This window comes from Cricetulus griseus (assembly GCF_003668045.3).
Source record: "Cricetulus griseus strain 17A/GY chromosome 1 unlocalized genomic scaffold, alternate assembly CriGri-PICRH-1.0 chr1_1, whole genome shotgun sequence".
Taxonomy (NCBI): Eukaryota; Metazoa; Chordata; class Mammalia; order Rodentia; family Cricetidae; genus Cricetulus; species Cricetulus griseus.
In genome coordinates, this window is record NW_023276807.1 from 136506541 (window position 1) to 136528329 (window position 21789).

Below are 21789 nucleotides of genomic sequence, written 5' to 3' on the forward strand. Positions count from 1 at the left end.
CATACCATGTTGGTTTTTCTGTGTCTGGGTTACCTCACTCAGGATGATTTCTTCTAGTTTCATCCATTTGCCTTCAAATTTCAAGATTTCATCCCCCGCCCCCACTCTTGAGTAGTACTCCATTGTGTAAATGTACCACATTTCCTTTACCCATTATTCCATTGAGAGGCATCTAAGTTGCCTCCAGGTTCTGGCTATTACAAATAATGCTGTTATGAACATAGTTGAACAGATGTCCTTGCGGTATGAAAGTACATCCATTGGGTATCTGCCTTAGAGTAATACTGCAATAGCAGTATTTTTACTACTGCCAGTGTATTTGAAACTAACGTGATACAGTTGTGAAAACGTTCTGTTCCAACATTGCTAAAGGAAAGTCAAGTGTCCTAATATACAATATCTGCCATGTAACACTGGAGCTTTTTTGATTTGGTCTGTTTATTCCCCTTTAACTCATAACTTCTTAGCAATTAGCCTTATTTGTAACATGTAGAAAATGTGTTCTAGACTATTTTTTTGCATAAGGTTAACTGTTCTCCCAACACTATTTCCCAATGTTAATTTTGAGTCATATGCCTTGAATATATTTCCCTGGGTCCTAGTATCACAAAAAAATGTGTGTAGTTGTATGACTAAATATTGTCACATTAAGTTTGGTATGGGTTGGCCACTGTGCTGAGTTCTATATATTTTTGTAGTCAATGCAATCGTAGAGGGTAGGGTATTGCCATTTATATGCCCAGGTGACAGAATTCAAGTAATGAATGTTTGCTTTGAAGATTTTTGCTTTATATGAAATGTTAATAGTACCTTTAATAGTATCACACATTGAGTTAGGAAGCTACAGTGGCTGGAGAAGTGCTGAGGGGCTTGAGGTCATGGCTGTACTAAACAACACCAGTCCTATAATGTTTAAGATTCTTTTTAGGTCTTTGGAGCATGGAAGTACTGAATAATATATTGAAAGAGACCTTCATATTTTCACAGTGATGCTATGCAGCCAGAGGTAGTCCTGAGTTATTGCCAGAATCATTAGTATCAATGCTACTGATTGACTAACTAAAGTATGTTAAGGACATATTGAGCATGTTTCTACCAGGTATTTTGTACAAGCACTGAGAAGGTAACAGTGCACTGACTAAAAAATATATGATAGAAGGAATGGGGCAGGAGAGTGATACTGGAGAAAGAACACTATTAAGACTAACGTCTACATGGTGGAGCACCAGTCTGAATGATGCTGTAAGCAGATGTAACAGCCTAAGGGATTTAGAACTCAGCTTGATTTTTAGTGTAGTCTGTAATACTCTTTTGTGTTCTTCAGAAGGCTATTTAAAACATGAATTTGAAGGTCAGAAGACAGATCATAATGCTAAGAATCTGAAGAGGTTCCAGAATATTTAAGTGCTCTGGAATCACGAGAAACAACGTTGTATAGGGCTTCCTAGCTTTCAGCAATTTGTGTAACACCTTTGTATTCCCATGACTCAGTGTCTCCCAGATATGTATTTTTCTTTAGATTGACTTACTTTTGTATGTAACAACATAGCTGTTAATACACCATGGGGAACTAAAGCGCCATTGTTTTGTGAGTGTCTTCATGTTTTGAGTCAATGTATTTCTGTGCCATTTCTGTGCCTGGTGCCCTGAGGGGCTACAGGATGGCATTAGAGATCCCTTGGAACTTGAACTACAGTGGGTTTCTATGCCTCCAAGTGGGTGCTGGGAACTGAACCCTGGTCCTATGCAAGAGCAGCAACTGTTCTCCATTGCTTGAGCCATCTCTCCAGCCCCGATTTTCCTAACTACACAATGGCAAATTAGAAGCAAATGCAGTGTCATAAGTACCGTTAACTGATTAAATCTCCCAGTGAATGCTATTTCACTTTTGGAAACAAAATTAGATACTTGCTTTATTGTAAACTTTGAGTTAAAGATAGAAAACAATATATTTATTTGCAACTTAATTATACAAGTTTTTGCAATTTAAACATTTACAGTAATCCCTTTAAACATATATAAGGATGATTTATAAAATTTAATAATCAGAAAATGTTCTTCAAAAGGATTTTCTTTAATTTACAGCTAAGTATAAAGCTTATCATTGCCAATATACTTCTTTATTAAGGGCCCTGACCCAGGTCATTAAATAAAAATAAGCATATCTGTAAAAAAAGTACTACATAAGAAGGTGCATAGAAGCGTGCACTTACAGATACTTTCTGAAACGATGTAAACTACTTTGGGGCACTGTCATCTCTTCAGATTTCCTTGGTAATGAATAGCAGGACCTCTGGTGTCCTGATGCTACTGCAGAAAGATGACTAAGGCAACTACAGGCAAAATGCATGTGGGTGATGCACAAAAGAATATACATTCCAAAAGTGAAGGCTTCTATGGAAAGGGCTGGAGTGTCTTCTTGAGAATAAGTCAAAGAGATTAAGTCACTGACAGTACCTGATGTGTAGAATCTCTTAAAATGCAGACATTTCACTGCTATGCTGCTTAAACATTGTTATGTAGCTTCTACACTTTATAACAGCCAACCAATTTGGGGATCCACTTAGTTCTGGGCCTTAGAGTAAATAGGCACATTCTAACTATGGAATGTTTAACACACACTGTTCTTTTAAGGGAGTCTGTATATGTCCCCAACTTTTTCATCTTGCATAAGCTGAAAACTCATCTAGTAAGAAAGGTTCTTTTTTTCCAAGCAGAACTTTGCTGCAGGCTCCTTCAGTTTCCTTCTTTCATACTGTACAGTGGCTCCACGAGTTTATTGTTCACATGCATTAAACCTTAAAAGGAAAAAAGCACAATGCTAGTTGTATTTTATTAATTTTGAACTTTTACTTAACATTTATGATACAATATTTCATTCTTATATGATTACAAGGTCTACTGAAACTTTAAGAAATACAATTAATAAATTAGTGCAGATTTATTTTGGAGTTCCAATGTTGTTGCATTTCTTGTCTAGAGGAGCATTGAATGGCAGGCTGGTGAACTTGAATATGACTTTCATTTATCTAAAAGTATGTTTTGATTTTATGGGAGTTCTTCTAGTTGATGACAATAAGGGACACAGAATTATCATAAGACAGGCCTGTCTTTCAAAATACCACCCTATCCATCTCTTTTGGGGGATGGGGTGCTGCATGTGTTAACATATTTGCATATGCATATGGGTGCCAAATGTCAGTGTAGGGTGTCTTCCCTTTATCACTGCACCTCACTTTTGGGGATGGTTTCTCACTGATTACAAAAATCATTAACTGGAAGAACGGGCTGCTCATCAAGAATCGGCTGCTCATCAAGTACAGATCTTGGATCTGACTCCCAGGCCTAGGATAAAAGGCATGTACCACCATGCTTTGCCTTTGAATGTAGGGACTGGGGGATCTGTACTTGGTTCTTCATGATTGTGAAGCAGGTTCTTGTCCTACTAAGCCATGCCCCCAGCCTCTAGATAGACTTTGGGATGCATTTACAAAACTTCTTGATTATAAGCTTACCCATAACCTACTGAGGACACTTAACAATGGAGGTACATGTTTTAAATGATTTGGGGATGGAAACTTGGATTCTAAATTTAAATAGACTGTAATAATCATTTTATAATTAGTATGCATACTTTAGAAGAGAAATAAAAAATTTGAATATAAGCACATTTAAAATGTTATTTTCTAATGGGTATCTGCTTATGAATCATATTAAAACTTCTCTTCCAGTTATAAGTCTCTTAACAATATTGTCCTTGTCAGAATCAGTGAACTAAATAACTTCTTTGCTTGGAAAGCAAAGAAGTGAAATTTTCCAGGTCATTAAAAACTTATATATATAAAATAAATAAAAAAAAAACTGTATGGGAGGTATTTAGTTTCTTCAGAAAATTAGGTATTGAATTTGAGAGGAAGGTATTAGAAATGCACATTCCTTGTTAAGGAGGGAACAAAAAACATTCTAAAGGTCCAGACAGTGAGGAAGAGCACTTCCAGGGTCCTAGCAGTGATCCAGTAAGAGAAAAACCCTAAGAGGCATCTTCAAATAAGGGAAGGAAGAAGCATTCCATTCCCTAGAGCAACTGCAAATGAGAAGGCTGAGGTCTCTCATAGCTCACTTCAAACTTTAGTCAGCACTGCAGATATCACAAGGCTCAGTAGTAGAGGGGACATCACAGGTAAAGGTACTTTAAGCTATGTGATTCCTCTACTGCTTTGTAGAACATCTAGAATAGTGGTGCTCAACTGTCCTAATGTTCTGACCGTTTAATACAGTTCACATTGTGGTACCCAATCATAAAATTATTTTTGTTGTGACTTCATAATTGAAATTTTGCTACTGATATGAATTGTAAAGTAAATATTTTTGGAGATGGGGGTCATGATCCACAGATTGAGAACCTCTGACCTAGCATTCTACTTGATTCAATACTATCATTTGCTAATAACTTTAAAGCTTTAAAATACACACAGGAATATTAAGCAGTAAAGTTGTTAAAAATTATACATTGAATATAGCTTTTACACATAGGATAAGTTACTTCTAAACAAAATATTTTAGGTAGAAAAGTGTTTACTATAACATTAGGTAAAAACTACTTTAAAAAGTGTAAATAATTGGTATGGAAGTCATAAAGAGAACAAGAAAGTATCTCTTGTGATAAAAATGCACTGGTTTTCCGACATTTCATGTAGAGAAGCTACAATGATACAGGTTCTAAATTCCAGTTTGTTAACAAAAGATTTGGGATCTACCTAAAATCTATTGCTGAAGTCACTGGGGGCAAGCAATGAAACAAACCTAGTTTAAATGACAGCAACATTCCGAATGCACACTAACAAAAAAAGACATAAGTTCCATTTTAAAGGAAAAATTAGCTAGGATGAATGAAACAAATTCTCAAGTATTCAATCTTATCTTTTGAGAGGTAATTGGTGAAATAAGTTTCCATTCACTAACAATTACTATTGTTATACATCTTATTAACCTAGATCTCTAGAAATAGAACTTTTAAAAAGATTCTTATGACTAAAAGGGTACTAATATAAATGGAATTCAAATATTATAGCAAGTTAAACAGATTACTTTGTATAGATTATATCTCATCCATGTTCTCTTGTGACATAATCATATGCCTATATGTAAAACTATATTTGAAATATACATATAATCATGTAATTTACTCTCTACTAATACACTTTACTGCAAAAAGGTTTATGATATACACTCAGTTTTTTATCAATTCCATTTTTTGGACAGTTGCTGATATCCTGAAATCTCTTCAGAATGTCTATAACTCCAAGATATGAGAAATGGAACCCTCCTTCAGGCCATAGAGCAATCCTCACATCAACAGTCTGTTCTTCAAAATGTCTTAGAATAGCTAAGACTTGGAATATATCTAACAGTTACTTTCTTTCCAGTTTAAATTACCTAACATATTTTAATTAGAAACAATGGTCATATATATGTAAACAGATAATCATATAGGTAAACAGGTATGGTTTTGTTACAGATGCCCCACAGGTGGATAAAGCCCAAATTGCAGATGAGCTCTACTTCAGTTATCCACCTCTGCCCGTAGGATCTCTATGACTGGCTAAGTGATTTGTCTTAAAAGCAAGGTAAAGAGAACTTACTGCATAGGGCAGTTGTGAGAATTAAGTAATTCAATCAGGAAGATGTATTTAGAAGACTGCCTTATAATGCAAGTTTAGAATCTTATTAGACAAATTATAAAAAAACAAAACAAAACAAAAACTAATCATGACAAATACGTTAGCATACATTTAATTTAGGAATGCTGGTACTGGACAGTAAATATGTTAGACATTTTAAAAGTGGCATTAAATCTTCTGGATGACAGCTTATATTAACTCCATGGCGTCTAAGAGGTGTGATGCAAAGTAGACTACATGGGAATACACAAGTGAATTGCTTCAGAAATCATCACCAAATGCATTCTGCTTCTATTTGTCAAATATCTTAAGCTGCCATTTTAAGATGTGATTTACAAGAAATATTTAATTGAATTTGAAGCATATACTAAGCTATGTACCTTCATCTAAATGTTTCTCATAAATATTTAAAGAACAGCAATAGAAAATGAAGATGCAAATACCACAAAACCACATACATAGTATGGTCAAACATTGCTTTAAGTAAGATTATTTTCAGGGCTTACTCAGCTTAAATCATCTGTATACTACCTCTAGGGTTTTCCCAGGCACAAACATTTACATGAACCCTAACTTACTGATTTCCTCAAGTTGAATTATAGTGTTTACATTTATATAGTTCCTAAGTGTTTAAGCTTATATAGTTTTTAATATAACTGCTATATGTTGGCAAGGATATTTTAAGTGCCACCATGAAAAAAGATACTACATAAGCAATGACATCCATTTTAAGACACATCCAGTACCAATTTCAGTCAGGTCTTACAGTCAATAAAATACAGCAATTTTAACCTTTCCTTCAGCAACATTAATGAAATATAGGTTCAATTTGTCATTACATTCTCCAACACTTGTTAAAGTTACAATAAAAATATCCATCCATGTCCCAGAATTGTCATGTATACTATACATTTTATGAGCCACTAACTTAAATATTCCATACCCAACACTACCACTCTAACCAAGACCTCTATACTTTATATGCTAGAACACGCATTTAAGTTCACTCATAATCAGGAAACACTAAGCTTAGTGTAGTCTAAATGCTCTTGGAAGTCTTCTAAAGTGTCCATTATACCAAGCATATTTTTTCTGTGCAAAGTCCAGTACAACTAAAGTTTAAAAATAACTAGACTGCAAGAAAAAGGAAAATCAATGAGTAGAAGTTTAAGCAACCAAACTGCTGATTTGCTACTTATACCATTTTAAAGTATACCCACTATAATACCAACTGTAACATACTGGAATGGATGTGTGTGGTGTGAGAAAGCTTAGATGGGATAGCTGGTGATGCTTCTTCACCACGGATTAGGTTACAGTTAGAAGGATGAGTCAGAACTCCCAAATTGTTACCAAACAAATAAACCCTCAAAGGACACTACTGAGTTATTTAATCTTATATATTCAATGTGAAGTTAAAATACTTCTGAATTTTAGATTTCAAAGAAGAACTGTCAGGAAAGTTCTGAAAACTATTATCATGAAAAAACTAGATGGTGTGTTAGTACAATGCCGGTTTTCAACGGGACAAACTGTAAGATTAATATCCACAATCATTAAGTTTTGACATCGACTACAAGCATCTCATACGCATACTAATTCAATGCTCACCTTTAAAGTATTTCACAGTTTTAACTTTTAATTCTAAAGTAGCATCTTCATCACATACAAAAATTGTTCGGGGATGCTGCTGAAAAGCTGAAACGGTCCACATGTGATTAATTCCTTCCTCAATGGCTTTATACAGGGCAAATGCCTTGTGTGCACCTGTTATGAGGATCATCACCTGCAGGATCAAGAGTGTCATTTGTCAATTAAAGGGAGTAGGAAGCTCTATGATAACACATAAGTGAGGACCGGAGATAACCTTTTGGTACTGATGTGTAAATGAGATGGCTGGGAAAGTAAAAAGCAGTGCTTCCTGGGGTAAAAAAAAAAAAAAAAAAAAAAATTATGTGTCATCAACAAATTTATATAATGTGGGCTAAACCCCAAATCTCCTCCAGTCCAGTTAAGAAATATATCCTACATTGGAAAAGCAAGTGCTCTACACAACAGCTATTTGAAAGATAACTAGGGAAGCCTGAACTTTCACCCAATGGATAGATTGGAACAACTTTAGAGATCATCCTAACACAAATACTGAAACACAAGCACTAATTTTGAAGCACATGGGTAAGATACTCTTGGAAATTACAGGAACTGCAAGTTCCTGGTTTTAAATTGCTCAACACTTGTGAAACAATTCAAGAAATATGTGAGTACATGTCAGAAAGGATCTTACAATGTTTCAGCTATCTTTCCACAAGTAAGAATACATACCTACGTTAACATAGTGTTATAGTTTATTGTTCTCTTTTATTAGCACTAACCTAAAACATAATGGGTTTCATTATTATACTTTCATAAATGCCATACTTAAATCACTCTTAACTTTCCTTCCTTTCCACTCTGGCACAACTGAACCCCTTCTTTGCAAATATTCTTCCTATCTTAAATCTTGATCATGATTTATTTCTCTTTCTCTTTGGATTATTTTACTTATTGTTCTCATTACAAATATAAAAAATCATGTTATGAGAACATGATTTATTTCTCTTTCTCTTTGGATTATTTTACTTATTGTTCTCATTACAAATATAAAAAATTAAAATGATTGCAGTTCAAGAATATTTAAAACAAAAAAATACATTTATGTATGCATATTTTAGGAGTAGGTATTCTAAAAGTATAGAAAATGAAAGAGGAATAAATAGAGGAACTGTGTTTTTAAAATCATAATTCAAATTGATTTTCACTGTGAAATTGAATCAATTGAATATTAACTAAAGTTGTATGTATCACACCTTAATTAAAATTATCTGTCTTTTAAAACAAAAATTAATTAATCTGATGTAAGATGATCAAAAAATAAATGATTTTGTAAGTTAATTTTCCTTGCTGGACATTGTTAGCAAGAGTATTGTCTTAAGAATGAAGTATTTGTTTCAGAAACAACCAAAATGAAATGTGTGTTTACCACAAATACAAAGATACACATTACTGGTTATTTCAGGCCTTCTCTAATATTTGGAGTGCTGGTGCAGTAACGAAAGTTCCTTAGGTCATTAGCATGCCAACAATGTCACAGGAAGTCCTTAGGAGGCAGCTGAATCTCCATAATGCTTCTTCAAATAATATTAGATAGCCTTGTACTTATATGTGTGTGTGTTCACAGCCATCAATCAGATCTCTCCAAGTATATGGACCTCTCCAAGTATGTGGGCCTCAGGGATTGAAAAGCTAGTCCTCCTAAATATAGTCATGAAACACTTTGTATTAATCAATCCCATGTGGTCCAAAACTATGTAGGATATTCGCTCTGCACCACTGCCCCACCTTCTCTTTCACAAGACTATTCAAATAACAATAAAACCATGTAGTTACTACAATTTTAAGCAGGCATGGGCAGATGAAGTAGTAGCTCAATGGTAGCTCCTGGTGCCTGGTTTGTAACTGCAGTCTTAAGTTGATTCTTAGCAAGTCAATGAGAATAACAAAAGTTAGACAATGGAAAGTAAGCATTTTTATGGAAAATCAGATGCATCTAAAATATTTAGCATCATAATCAATATCATAGAAAAATTATCAAAGAACATTTCTTACCTCCCTAGCATCCATCACTGTCCCCACACCAACAGTTAGAGCCATGGTTGGCACTTTTGATAAGTCTCCATCAAAATATTTAGCATTTGCCAAAATGGTGTCCATAGCTAGAGTCTTTAATCTTGTTCTTGATACTAAACTGGATCCTGGCTCATTGAAAGCAATATGACCATCTGGACCTATTCCTTTCAAAACAGATATGCTCACTCATATAAACATGAAATAAGCAAGGTTTCCAACATACAGTAAACATTTTCTCAAATGTCCACATAGTTACAAAGGCAAAGAAATAACCATAAACACATTTACCTTATTTTAGAGCTGAATTCATTCAATATTTCCATATGTTCTGTATACACAGCATGAAATGATATAGTTCTAGCAATAGCAGGGGAGCATCACATATAAAAAATGCTTTAGGCTTAGAAAGCATTTTCACAACTTATAATAGTAGGCAATTTTGTGACCTAGTAAGATCAAACATGGCTACTTCCCTCATTGCCAACTTTTTACTAACACATAAACTGATGTGCATGAAAAACAAATGGCCCTTCGGGACCACAGTATAGTAAACACCAAGATACACTCATATCTTAGCCTGGCGAGTACTAGCTCCGTGATCTTCATACTCTCACTTTGCTTTGTTTAATTCCCATTCAGGTTAGGTGGTTACTGTGCCCCTTTAATTTTGTTTCTTCTAAAGTAATATATATTATATAAGATAATACCTAGGATACCAGTTTTGTTTTTCATGCTTTTTGATTTTTCATTATAACCTCACACACACACACACACACACACACACAGCATCCAGCACACACACAACTACGATACCTAAAAAAGCTAAAATCAAACAAACAAAATGCATGAAACCCCCTTAGTCTTACTGTCAGCCATAAAATGTCTTTTCTGTTACGCTCCATTTCCTTAACAGTGCCAGAAGGGAATGCTGGATGTTACTGGCTGTACTGATTTCATGACATATAAGGAACAACCACAGTGACCTATACACATCTGCTATATTCTAAGATGCCCTTTAGAATACAGAGAAGAATGCAGTATTCCTTATTTGATGACAACTGCAGATAATTCCTTTCATAAAGTAAAAAACCTTGAAAATATCAACTTACAGTACATTTGTATTAGTTGTTCGACTTACAGAAACTTCAATAAAAACAAGTAATTAAAATATCTTTTACATTTATACTCCACATGTTTACTTTAATGAGACAGCAGGTGTATTTCACTGATACTTGCTATACAACTCTTAAGTTTCCCAAGCCATGAAAAATATAGCAAGTTACAATCTAGTTTTGAAGGATTAAAAAAAATGAATACACTATGAAGCAAAATGTTCTAAAGCACAACAATTCAGCAATGACTAATGGGTGGAAATATATTTAATAAGGACTTACATATGGTTAATATTCAAGGATTCTTTCCACTCCTAAGTATAGACCTGTTTCAAGTAAGTTTTATTTACACTTAAAACTTCTTCCCTATATTTTACAAATTATTGTTTTACTCTTGTGGATATAAATTCACTTTCCTCTTTTTATGAGACGAGTAGAAAGGATAGAAGCTTCAGAAAACAAAACAAAACAAAAACAAATCAGAAGTCTCCTAAAACTCATGTTAATGTTTGTAGTAGTGACATGAGCCAATGAGAAGCTTATGGCTGACTTGAAATTCTGCTCAATGGCACTGACAGAGGAGGAGGAGCACATTTGCTTCCTGCCACAACTAACACAGAGACAGTGATTCTGATAATGTTTTAAGGTCTGTTAACTCTTTTGGCCTTTAAATCTAAATCAGAATATCAGCATCATCTCAAAAACTCACTGGTAGGACTACGTTATATATTCTTCCTTTGTTCCTACAGTTTTGTGGGCAGTTTGTAAACTTTCTTTGAGTAAGGCTTTTGTGTGCCTCTACCACCCAGAACCTAACATTTCACACACAAGGTATTCAATAAAGCACAGCTGAGTAAATTAATGCATGTTACTTTTTTACATCTCTTCTGCCCAATCCTCACTACAGGTTGCACGGGTGGTGGAGGAGAGATGGGTCTCAAAGGTAGTCCTTATGTCCCTGTTCTACTGAGTGTGAGTGACCTACAAAAAAGGACTAAAGGGAAAGCAAGGGGCATCACTCTCTAGAGCTGATTATAACCTGGTGAACACAAAGGACTAATTGACAGCTATCAGTTAATGGGCTCTTGCTTCTGAGAGCTGAGGCCTTTGGTTTGTTTCTAAACAGTGTTTTGATCCCTTCCATAGGTGTTTTTGAATACTACAGAAGCAATCTAATTAACATACTACTGGTCCCCTTCCACTAGTTACCCCATTATTGCCAAACCAAGACGTCAACAACTACAAAAATGTGGAAGCTTTTTCCACTGGTCTTGTTATTGTTTTTAAGCAAACAAAATATCAAAATTTTAAATTACAGTTGGGTTTTATGTACAAAATGCCACTGTGATGTACCTTACTGCTGAGTGGTCCTCAGAACCTTAGGATCCACCTTAACTTTCTCATCATTTCTGCCACTGGAGAAGAATGAGAGCTCTTAGAGCATTTATTTCCTCCTTTCTCTGCTCTGCCAAGGGAAAGGGGTGAACAGTAGCCCTAGTCCAGTTCACAGTGTAGGGGAAAAAAAATACTGGCTTCAAGCCCAACCTACAATCTCTATTCCAACTTTACCTTTAATAAAGCTGATATTTTGATCCCATTTGGCAGTTCTTAGTGTTTTTATTAACCAAACCCTGGAACAAAAGAAGGGTAAGTGGTAAGATCCAAATACCAAGCCTCATCTTAAAAATTCCAAAGATAATTACCTAGATGAAGAAATGCAAAGAATCAAATGAGATTCTTTCATGAACAAGTACATGTTCAGCAATGGTAACTCCAAACAGGAAAGCAAAGCTAATTCCTCTCTCTGCATAGAAATCACATTCTCTAGATGGTACACACAACATATCAGGCCCTGGATCAGCAGACTCTAGTGATGATGTTAATGAATGAGGTAAAGAATTTTATTCAAAATGGTTTCTGTTTTGGGAGGGAATAGGGAAATAACTATAGGAAGCTTAAGATAAAGGTAGTTAAAAAACAAAGTGACAGTAAGTCAGTGACAAGTGTAGTTATAGCTAATATCCCATTCACTTAGAAGGGAGGGGTGGTATTTATCATTTTGAGGAAACAGACCAAACACATCAATGAAAAAGAAATGAGAAATGGCTTAAAGCAGTGGGAAATGAGTTTCTACCAGAAATACAGGGTAAGGAGTTGCAGCCCTAAACTCAAGAGTGCTTCCTAAAAGGTAGACAAAAGAACAGTAGTCTTCATTCCCTGCCCAGTAAATTCTTTTTCCTTGCACTCAATCTATAAGGGTTTTGTTACATGGGTCCTTCTGTAAAGTCAACAGATTAACAGGGAAAAATAAATGTCTACGAATGAAAACATTTTATACAGCTATTTTGATTTTTAATCTCTAATATCCAGCATGTGTTTTGAACATTAACAGTAAATTAGTGAAAACATTTCTTGAAAAAGAAAAGAGAAAAAAAAAACTATGATAAACCATTTAGGAATAGTATAGTCCAGATAAGGAAATCACAAAAAAAACTGTTGAAACATTCCCAAAACATCTAGTATCTCAGCCTTAATACTAACAGATAAAAATGGTAATTATCTCAAAGCTGCACCATATGTACAAAGCTAGACTATGACAGTACTCTATAGGATTACTAAAGTGAATATTAGCAAGATTTTTACTTAAAATGGATGACTTTCTATTTAAAATGCAAAATAGTAAACATATATTCATGATCAGATAAACAGCAATTCTATCTATACAAGAAAATGAACAGAACTGGCTCTGATACACATAGACAAAAATTTCTTCAGAGAACAGTTAAGTCTCTCTTGGTCATCCATACAAATAATTCTATAAGAACCTCAGGAAATTCAATGAACTCAAGGACAACACTACATTAACCTCTATAGCTCATGGAAAACAACACCAAGTAGCCCTGAGTCAGCCAAGTACCATTCTAAGGCATTTAAACATGTTACAATGCATCGAATTTTCACAAATGTTGAGCAAGTTAGAACTAATCCTGTCTTGCATGTGATCTAGTTACAATGAACTTCACTAAACTTACCGGGCATATAGAAAGACTGAAGATGCAAATCTAAAATTTACTGTAAATCAAACCAGCAACCAAGCACTGCAATCATACTCAGCCACTTCAACCATGAATCCACTTTCATATAACCCTGGTGCATACAGTTCTGGGCAATTTTCTCATTAATTAGTTATAAAATATATAAATGTAGTTTAGAGCACTGGTATTTTAGTTGAATGTGAAAGATCGGCATAAAAAATTATTTTGACTTTAGTGTAGTTGGTTTATATATTTCTGATGCAACAGCTTTCTGGAGCTGTTTCATTCCGTTAATAGTGAGCCACAGATATTACAAAGGAACAATAAACAGATGAATTTGGTTAACCAAACATTCATTCCCTTTGGAATGTACTAAGGCACTTAGAGAATTTAACTTGTGTAAAGGTGGGTAACTAACAGTCTTACATCACTCTTAACTGACTTGAATGAGCTCAGCATAACTGGAGTTATCCAACCTAATCCATTTCTCACAAGCTCTAATCTGTTACATAGCCTGTGGTGGAGCTAAAGAAAAATAATCAAACATAGGCTTTCACTCAGGACAATGACCCAGCAGTGCATTTCCAGGATGTGGTGAACTGTTGGCCTTAGTGATAGTCAAAGGAGTTTAACAGGGATGGGGTAACTATTTCTCAAGGCATAATTTAAACAATGTGTTAATAGTTCCAATTTTAAGTTTACTTTTACTTTATCTGTACATTTTTTAATGAAAATAAAGTAAAATTGGAATCACTCTATTTCTATTATTGGCTATTAACAGTCAATGACAGGTGTTCTTTGCATTATGCAATGGTGACTTTTTAAAACACTATTTCAGATATAAGCAGACAAAATGATTGCTAACAATATCTTCTTTCGTACCTCCAACAAAAAGGTCTATTCCTCCAGCTTCTTTTATTTTTTCCTCAAATGCATCGCATTCTGCCTGCAAATCTTCAGCGTTCCCATCAAGGATGTGAGCATTGTTAGGATCTATATCAACATGCTTAAAAAAGTTATTCCACATATAAGAATGGTAGCTTTCAGGATGATTTCTTGGAAGTCCTAAATATGAAGTTAATAATAAAGATATAACTCTTTCCCAGAAAAACCTTTTCTATACTACATTAATTCTAAATGTCTGGCATAAAACATAAGCTTGGAATGTACCTGTGTCATTTTAAGCATGTATACTAACATAATTAGTTATGTAAACATACATGAAAATATTATCATTTTCATTTTATAGATGAGCACATGAAACACAAAGCTTTCCCCTAATTCATATAGTCAATAGAGGGCTTTATGATGCAAACACCAAAGTCTAGTTCATTCTCCTTAGTCACTATACACCTCAAGAGACACACGTTATCCAGTAATACTGATTTTTGTATTTTTAATAGTTTTTTTGTGATTACAATACAATTATATATTTCTCATTTTTCTCCCTCCAAAACGTTCCAGATACTCTGCCCTGCTCTTCTATTCTTGGCCTCTTTTACTTTAATTGTTGTTACGTGCATGTGTGCATGCGTGCGTGTACATTTATATATTCCTAAATGCATAATGACAACCTGTTTAGTCTGTATATCATGTTAGCTGTATGTGTATGTTTTCAGGGCTTACCATTGGGTATTGAGTAACTAATTGTTATTAGAAGGTACCTGACTATTTGGCCCACTCCCAGCCTTTCTTACTTGCCTGTAGTTCTTTGTCTAAGATTGAGGCCTCTTAAAATTTCACTTTGCACATTAGCATGTATATTCATGACATCTTTGTTAAGGTCATGTTTAGACTTCAGCTACACCCATAATTATAAATTTTTAGAGAATTAACTAGTGATCATATTTCTCTTGTATGTTGAGCCATAAGAGCTATTTGGCTACTGCTTATACAGACATTGAAAACATACTATTATATTTTTGCTTTAACAAAGTTTCTAAGCACGGTCATAGATCCTTCCAACTTCCAACTTTGTGTAAGTTAATAATTACATAAGATTTCTGGGCGCTAACACAAATAGTCAATTTGTGAAAAAAAAAACCTATTAGGAATTTCTTTTACATATGTACCACTTAATGTTCTAGAATTGTATTTATACCTTAAGGAAAGAAGGGGAGATGAAGAAGCAGAAGGGGAAGAGAAAGAAAGGGAAAACAGAGAAAGGGGGGACAGAATGGATATGAATGACTTGTGAACAGACTGATGCTCACAGTTACATCATATGTAAATGGCAAAATGAATGGAGATTTTTCAGATCTCAACTCTTATATTCTTTCCATTGAACTATGCAATAATCAATTTGACCAACAAAGCAGTATAAAAGGGGTCAGAAATTACATATTCTAAAGTTTCATGATATTCAAAATGTAATATATAATATATTCAAATAGCATATTCAAATGTATCTTACCTACATACTCATCCATGTTAAAAGTCTTCACATACTTAAATGAAAGGTCTCCCCTTTTGTGGTACTCTATTAATTTTTTATAACATCCTAATGGTGTGCTCCCTAAAAGAGAAAAAGTTTTCATTTTCTGAAATAACTTGAAAATCTATTTATAAAATATCTATACTTAAATTTTTATGAGTAAATTCTACATTTTGAAACAGGCAAACAACTTAAATACAGATTTAATGTTCATCATAAGTCGTTCCTTTCCACAATGCACTGAAGTTTCATTAAACCACAATTTGCTTAGTAAATCTGGAAACGCATAAACAAAAATGGAAGTTGCTGTTTTTCTGGGATTTTGTTTACTTTTTTTTTTTTTTTTTTTTTTTTTTTTTAAATGGAGAGTGCTGGATGTCTCTACAATTTTGTTCAAATGACTGCAGAACCTGGAAAAGCTGTTGCTGCTATTGATGCATAACATACTGCCATTATACACACACACACACACACACACACACACACACACACACATATAATTTGAATTTTTGGAAATTTTAACCGTGCTGTCAACTTTGGAAAAAAGTATCCTAGTTTACCGTGTTGAGTTGGCATTGTACAAAAATTAACAGCCATATTGGTCTAAAAATGTTGAACTTAATTTTTTTCCCATTTGTACAGAGGTAACGCACTGTATTAAATATGTAAGGTCTTAAAAAAAGGGATTTTGAGAGCCTATCCCTTGTGAAGGGATGCTCTCTTGACCTGGACACATGGGGTAGGGCCTAGGCCTGGCCCAGGATAATGTTGTAGACTTTGGGGAGCCCCTTTTGAGGGCCTTACCCTGCCTGGAGAGTAGAGACGGGATGGCTAGGGGCAGGTGGGATGTTGGATGGGGAGGGGAGGGAGAGGGAGAAGGGATTGACATCTGAAGCAAGCTTGTTCCTAATTTGAACTAATAAAATAAAAAAGTATACCATCTAGAACAATACCATCTGACTTTAAATTGTGCTTCTACACAATAGAATTAGAAATTATTTAATTCCTTTGAAATATCCAGACTTCATTTTTAAGAGGGAAGTTGCATATTTATTAATAAGGATTTTGTTATCATCTTTCTAAACAATGCATGGCACATAGCAGTTATTTTAAAATTTTATTGATTAACTGCAGAGAATAGGTGAATAATGGACTTTAAGGCTAAGCATATTTAACTTATAAGTAATAATATAAAAGCCAAGCCATAAAATAAAGTTTCACGGTCCACACTCAAAGATCTCCAAGAAAATTGTCTTAATGATGCATACATATGCTTCTGTTTTTCACTTCTAGAAGTACATCAATTGCTTCCTGTTAGAAAGCCAGGAGTCACTCGCCTAAGGTTATCTGAATTTCCCTCACGTGAGCTATTGCCACAATGGTAGTGCTAAGGAACACATTTACTTTCTGACTTTTAATCAATGTGGTTTAAAAAAAAAAAAAGAAAGAAAGAAATGAAAGAACTGATAAGAGTAAATCTGTTAGAAAGATTTCATTTTATTATTTGCTTTGTGATAGTCCTTAACTGGTAAGTCATGTGGAATAGGTGCCTTCTGGGAATCAAAGCTTGTCAAGGTGTTTTCTGTTTGAGAAGAACTCACGATACAGATACCAAGTACAGAGCCATGATATAAAGAAAAACCTCAGGGAATTTTAGCATTGAAGAATAAAAGGCTACAATCTTGCTTGTCAAATAATGAGATAAGAGATCATTTCAACTGAGTCATGAAGGACTGGAACCCTGATAGCCACACAGCAATCTGCAATTAAACAGACAAAAGATGGAGAAAAAAGGTCCAAGGATAGTATCTACATGCCCGGTCCATGGCTACATGTCTTGCATGTGTTTCTACACATTTCCTAATGCAAATCTCAAAACCTGGAAAACCGACAGGATCCTTCTTATTGGGAATTTAAAAAATGGATTGAAAAGATGAATCTATTTTCCAAGTACCAAATGGCAAAGAAACCAGGGATATAAAAGCAGTTGTGTTTGTTCCAAAACATACACAGATATAGCAGGACAGCAATATGAGTGAAAAGAAAAACATACACAGATATAACATGGCAGCAATATGAGGGAAAAATAGTAAGCCAGAAAGTTCAGGCTTATCCTCCGAACCACAAGCAATCCAGTTTACTTCCCACCCAATTAAGGGTAGGGCAATGGTGAAAATAAGGTTCCCAGGCAAGTCAGACCCATAATATGCAGATCTTTAAATCAATTCACTTAAAACACACATGCCCCAGAAATTGTACTTGGCTGGAGAGTCAGTGATGCACAGGCTGAGTACTTTAATCTCAGATGTGCATGTTCCCATTTCAGAACCAGGGTGGAAGTCGAGAACACAAACAACATCAATACTCAACAAAGAGAAGACATAAAATGTCAGCAAAGGTTTTTCACTTTGGCAGGTGCACTGGTAGTAAATTTAAACACATAAGAAGCAGCAGTACACACTTTAGTTTTCACCTGTTAGTAATGAAAGACCTAAGACACAAGAAATTATATGAATAATGAAAGCATTGCTCTAGAAACTCAAATACTAGAAAAGGTAGGGAAATATTAATATCATCATTTAACTTAGGATACTTTCTAACATTGCAAATTTTGGAGTAGTAGATAGAACATAGTTTTAATATAAATAGAATCACTATACAGATACTGCAATAGACTGCATATTTTTGGCTTTATATAGTAGTATGTTCAGCAATACAGAAAATTATAAAAAGTATTTCACTAAGAAAAGCTCTATTACTTCCACAATGTTATGTAATGAGAGTATACTAAATAAAAAGCATGGTTTATACCTGTTGGTAAGCCCAGTGAAAAATACCTGTCTTTTCCAGGTTTGAACTTAACGATACAATTGCAGATGTACTTGGCTGCCCATTCACTGGCCAAGTCATAGTTATCAAGAATTACAAGCCTCATTGTTGGTGATGCACAGCTCTTAGCACAAGAGGTTCAAACCTGTGAAAATCCCATTATACAGTACTTTAGACATTTTTTTTCAGACACCCAGAGTATATTGATTTTTAAAAGGACAGTACTTAAGGAGGACATGCACACATAAAAATACAATCCATACTTACAAAATAGTAGTAACAGCATTCTCTTTTGTCAAACAGAACCTTGGCTTTTGGCAGGGGGCAAGGTCATTTGGAGGCATTTATTAATCTTTATAACAATCTTGTGAAGTAACACAATGCTTACTTGCACAGGAGGAAATGGGCTCACACAATTTGCCCGTGGTCACGCAGGTAAGTGACACAGCAGAATTCAAATGAAAACATCAGACTACACTATGTACAAGTATATGTACCCTCTTACAAAAGCAACCATCCCTGAAGAAAGAAAGCCATACTTGTTAAAACTGCAAGTTAACTACTGTAATGACTTGGCAAGTTTGAAATACTTTCCACAATCCAGAATGGTCCCTATAAATACCATAATGATCAAATTTCCTGTTTTGTTAAACAGTCTTTAAATCCCGCCAGAGATAACATGCATTATCATTAGTTACTCATGCACACATTTTAATATTTTAGGATTTTAACGAGATCATACTTGAATGAAAGTGCTGACCGCTGGGGGACAAATTCTTCAAAAAAGAATACAACTTTAGTTCTGAATTGCCTACTCCCTTTTTTTAACCTAAAAAATATTTTTTAAAACTTGTATGTTCTGCTGGGTGTTGGTGGCGCACCCCTTTAATCCCAGCACCCGGGAGGCAGAAGCAGGCGGATCTCTGTGAGTTCGAGTCCAGCCTGGTCTCCAGAGCCAGTGCCAGGATAGGCTCCAAAGCTACACAGCAAAACCCTGTCTCGAAAAACCAAAAGAAAAAAAAACTTGTACGTTCTATATCCGAAAGCCACTATTATCAGATTTAAATCTCTAGTTTTACCTTTAAATGTGTCAATCACCACCAACAACCCTTTTATGACATGGTGGCTTCAGCATTCCTGTTTGGTAACTAACTGCACACTGCACAATGCACACAGAATACTCAATCAAATGCTTAAATTAGGGACAGACAAATATATATGAACCAAACGATATTCTCAAGAGCATGACTTAGAATTCTAAAACAAAAAGTCTGATCACTATAATCTAGAATCCTGGGACAGGAGAGATTAAACAGCATTTGTAGAAAAGAAATCACAAAGTTTTTAAAAATTCAGTCTAACAATGGAGCCCCATCTCCATCTATGTATATCAATAATCTAACAACAAAAATAACTCCAGAGTTACATCAAAAATCCCAAACCGCTGGCTGTTATAGCCATCAAAGGCATCTATTTGCTTCTAACATGATGACTCGTCAAACAACCAGAAGGAAAAGGAACTGTAAGGAGCGGCATTAGATCTTCCGGTGCTTTGTTATCCCTTAGTTTAGTACACTTGCCAGGGTGTACTCTGTATGGAACACTGCGAGGCTCCACAGAAAAATTTGGTAAGGATCCTGTTGGTAAAGGGCATTCGATCAACTTAATACTTCGTCAATTTGCGATTACTCTCAATTTTCAATTTAGAAACTAACTCAAATTCTGAAGAAGTTAGAAAGCCATTGTGGAGGGAGCTAGACTTTAAGTGTATCTGACACAAATACCCATGTATTAAATGTTTTATCCAGTTGCAATCATGAATAAACTTGTCAAAAGACTCTGGGCTCCTCTCCTTAGCTACAACAGATCACAAACGGAGTTCAAAAGCCTGTCATGTATCACAGGCGATTCTCGGACTTCAGTGAAAATGAGAAAAGTTTCAAGCAAGTCATTCTGACCAAAAGCTCACGCAAGTTGTTTGTGGTTTTTACTCCAAGAAAGCAGAGTTCGCCTTCAAAACCCTCTCCTCAAGATAAATTCTTCTTTACATTTATTCACATTTTTAAGACGCTCCTTTCCAAGATTTTACAGTCATCAGAAACCGAAACTCTCAATGCTTTACGACTCTGACATCATGAGCATATAGCATTTAAAAAACAAAAAAAACCAAAACAACAACAAAAACAAGCCAATTGGGTTGTAAGGGCTTCCTGCAGGTGCTGATTCATTTGGGCAGAGCATCCCCAAATGCTGAACTTTCTATGGGGTGGGAACTTCCACACTACTGAACTTTGACAGCACTCTAACTGGTGGGCCAGTCCAAGAATCTACACACCTGGTGTGCTGGTGTGCCAAACTCTTGCAGCACCCTCCCCTGGACCCCAGCAGGTGTGATGTCCCTTTCACCGCAGATGTCCAGGCTGTCCGCCCCGCCTGCGCAAGCGGGGACCGTTCAGGACTAGAAATGCCCTGCCCTGAGCATCCCGGGGCCGTGTGAGGACTGGGTGCTAGCAGGCGCTGGAAGTCTCTGGTGGCCTGAGGTCGGCAGCACCCTGGGGCTCAGAGGCACCGAGCATTGTCGCCCCAGCCGCGCCCCACTCCGCACCGTGCCCAGAAGGCCGGCGGCAAAGAGCCCCGACCAAGCCCCGCATTCGAGCTGTGTTGTGTCTCCTCCACCCCCGCAAACTCACCTGTAAATCTACAGCCTCCAACTACACCAGAACGAGGGTAGCTAACGCACCCGGCAACCCGCCAACGACTCCAGCCCGTGAACAGTTATGAAGCCTGAGAACCCGGATGCAGACACAAACACAGGAAGAGACCCGGGAGGAAGCTGCGCAAGCGCACTGCCTACAGAGGTGCAAGAAAGATTCATCTGGAACCTGTAGCAGAAACACCTTTGCCCCTGGGCAAGGGGCCTGTGGGAGAGTTTTACCCACCTGCTATTACTCTTTTCCGTTAAGCCTTTCAGAGGTTGAGCTGCAAGTAGATTCCTGGTAGGCATTTAATGTCCAGGCATGATAATGTGAACT

The 21789-nt window shown here is 35.7% G+C and overlaps 1 protein-coding gene across 4 annotated transcripts; it reads right to left on the reverse strand.

The window, feature by feature from the left end:
* Nucleotides 1–1930: 1930 nt before the first annotated feature.
* On the reverse strand, nucleotides 1931–21582 carry Gnpda2 (glucosamine-6-phosphate deaminase 2). 4 transcript variants are annotated; one of them, XM_027390833.2, is made up of 7 exons: nucleotides 21448–21582; nucleotides 18766–18902; nucleotides 15908–16009; nucleotides 14377–14559; nucleotides 9327–9511; nucleotides 7293–7467; nucleotides 1931–2798 (listed from the first exon to the last, which is right to left on the reverse strand). In XM_027390833.2, the coding sequence occupies exons 2-7, from the start codon at nucleotides 18836–18838 to the stop codon at nucleotides 2737–2739; spliced, it is 780 nt and encodes a 259-aa protein (XP_027246634.1). In that variant the 5' UTR covers nucleotides 18839–18902; nucleotides 21448–21582; the 3' UTR covers nucleotides 1931–2736. The 4 variants fall into 4 exon arrangements, with proteins under 4 accessions (XP_027246634.1, XP_027246633.1, XP_027246632.1 ...); XM_027390832.2 differs by having other exon boundaries at nucleotides 9327–9505; nucleotides 18740–18902; XM_027390831.2 differs by having other exon boundaries at nucleotides 18740–18902.
* Between the last annotated feature and the right edge of the window lie 207 nt (nucleotides 21583–21789).

Bases quoted from the DNA above. Each gene is read 5' to 3' on its own strand.
- Gnpda2 (XM_027390831.2), bottom strand. From the start codon at position 18,863: ATGAGGCTTGTAATTCTTGATAACTATGACTTGGCCAGTGAATGGGCA. The intron at 16,010-18,739 runs GTATAAACCATG...TTTCTCTTTTAG, and splicing joins TTCACTGGGCTTACCAACAG to GGAGCACACCATTAGGATGT. The intron at 7,468-9,326 runs GTAAGAAATGTT...TTGATCCTGCAG, and splicing joins CAGTGATGGATGCTAGGGAG to GTGATGATCCTCATAACAGG.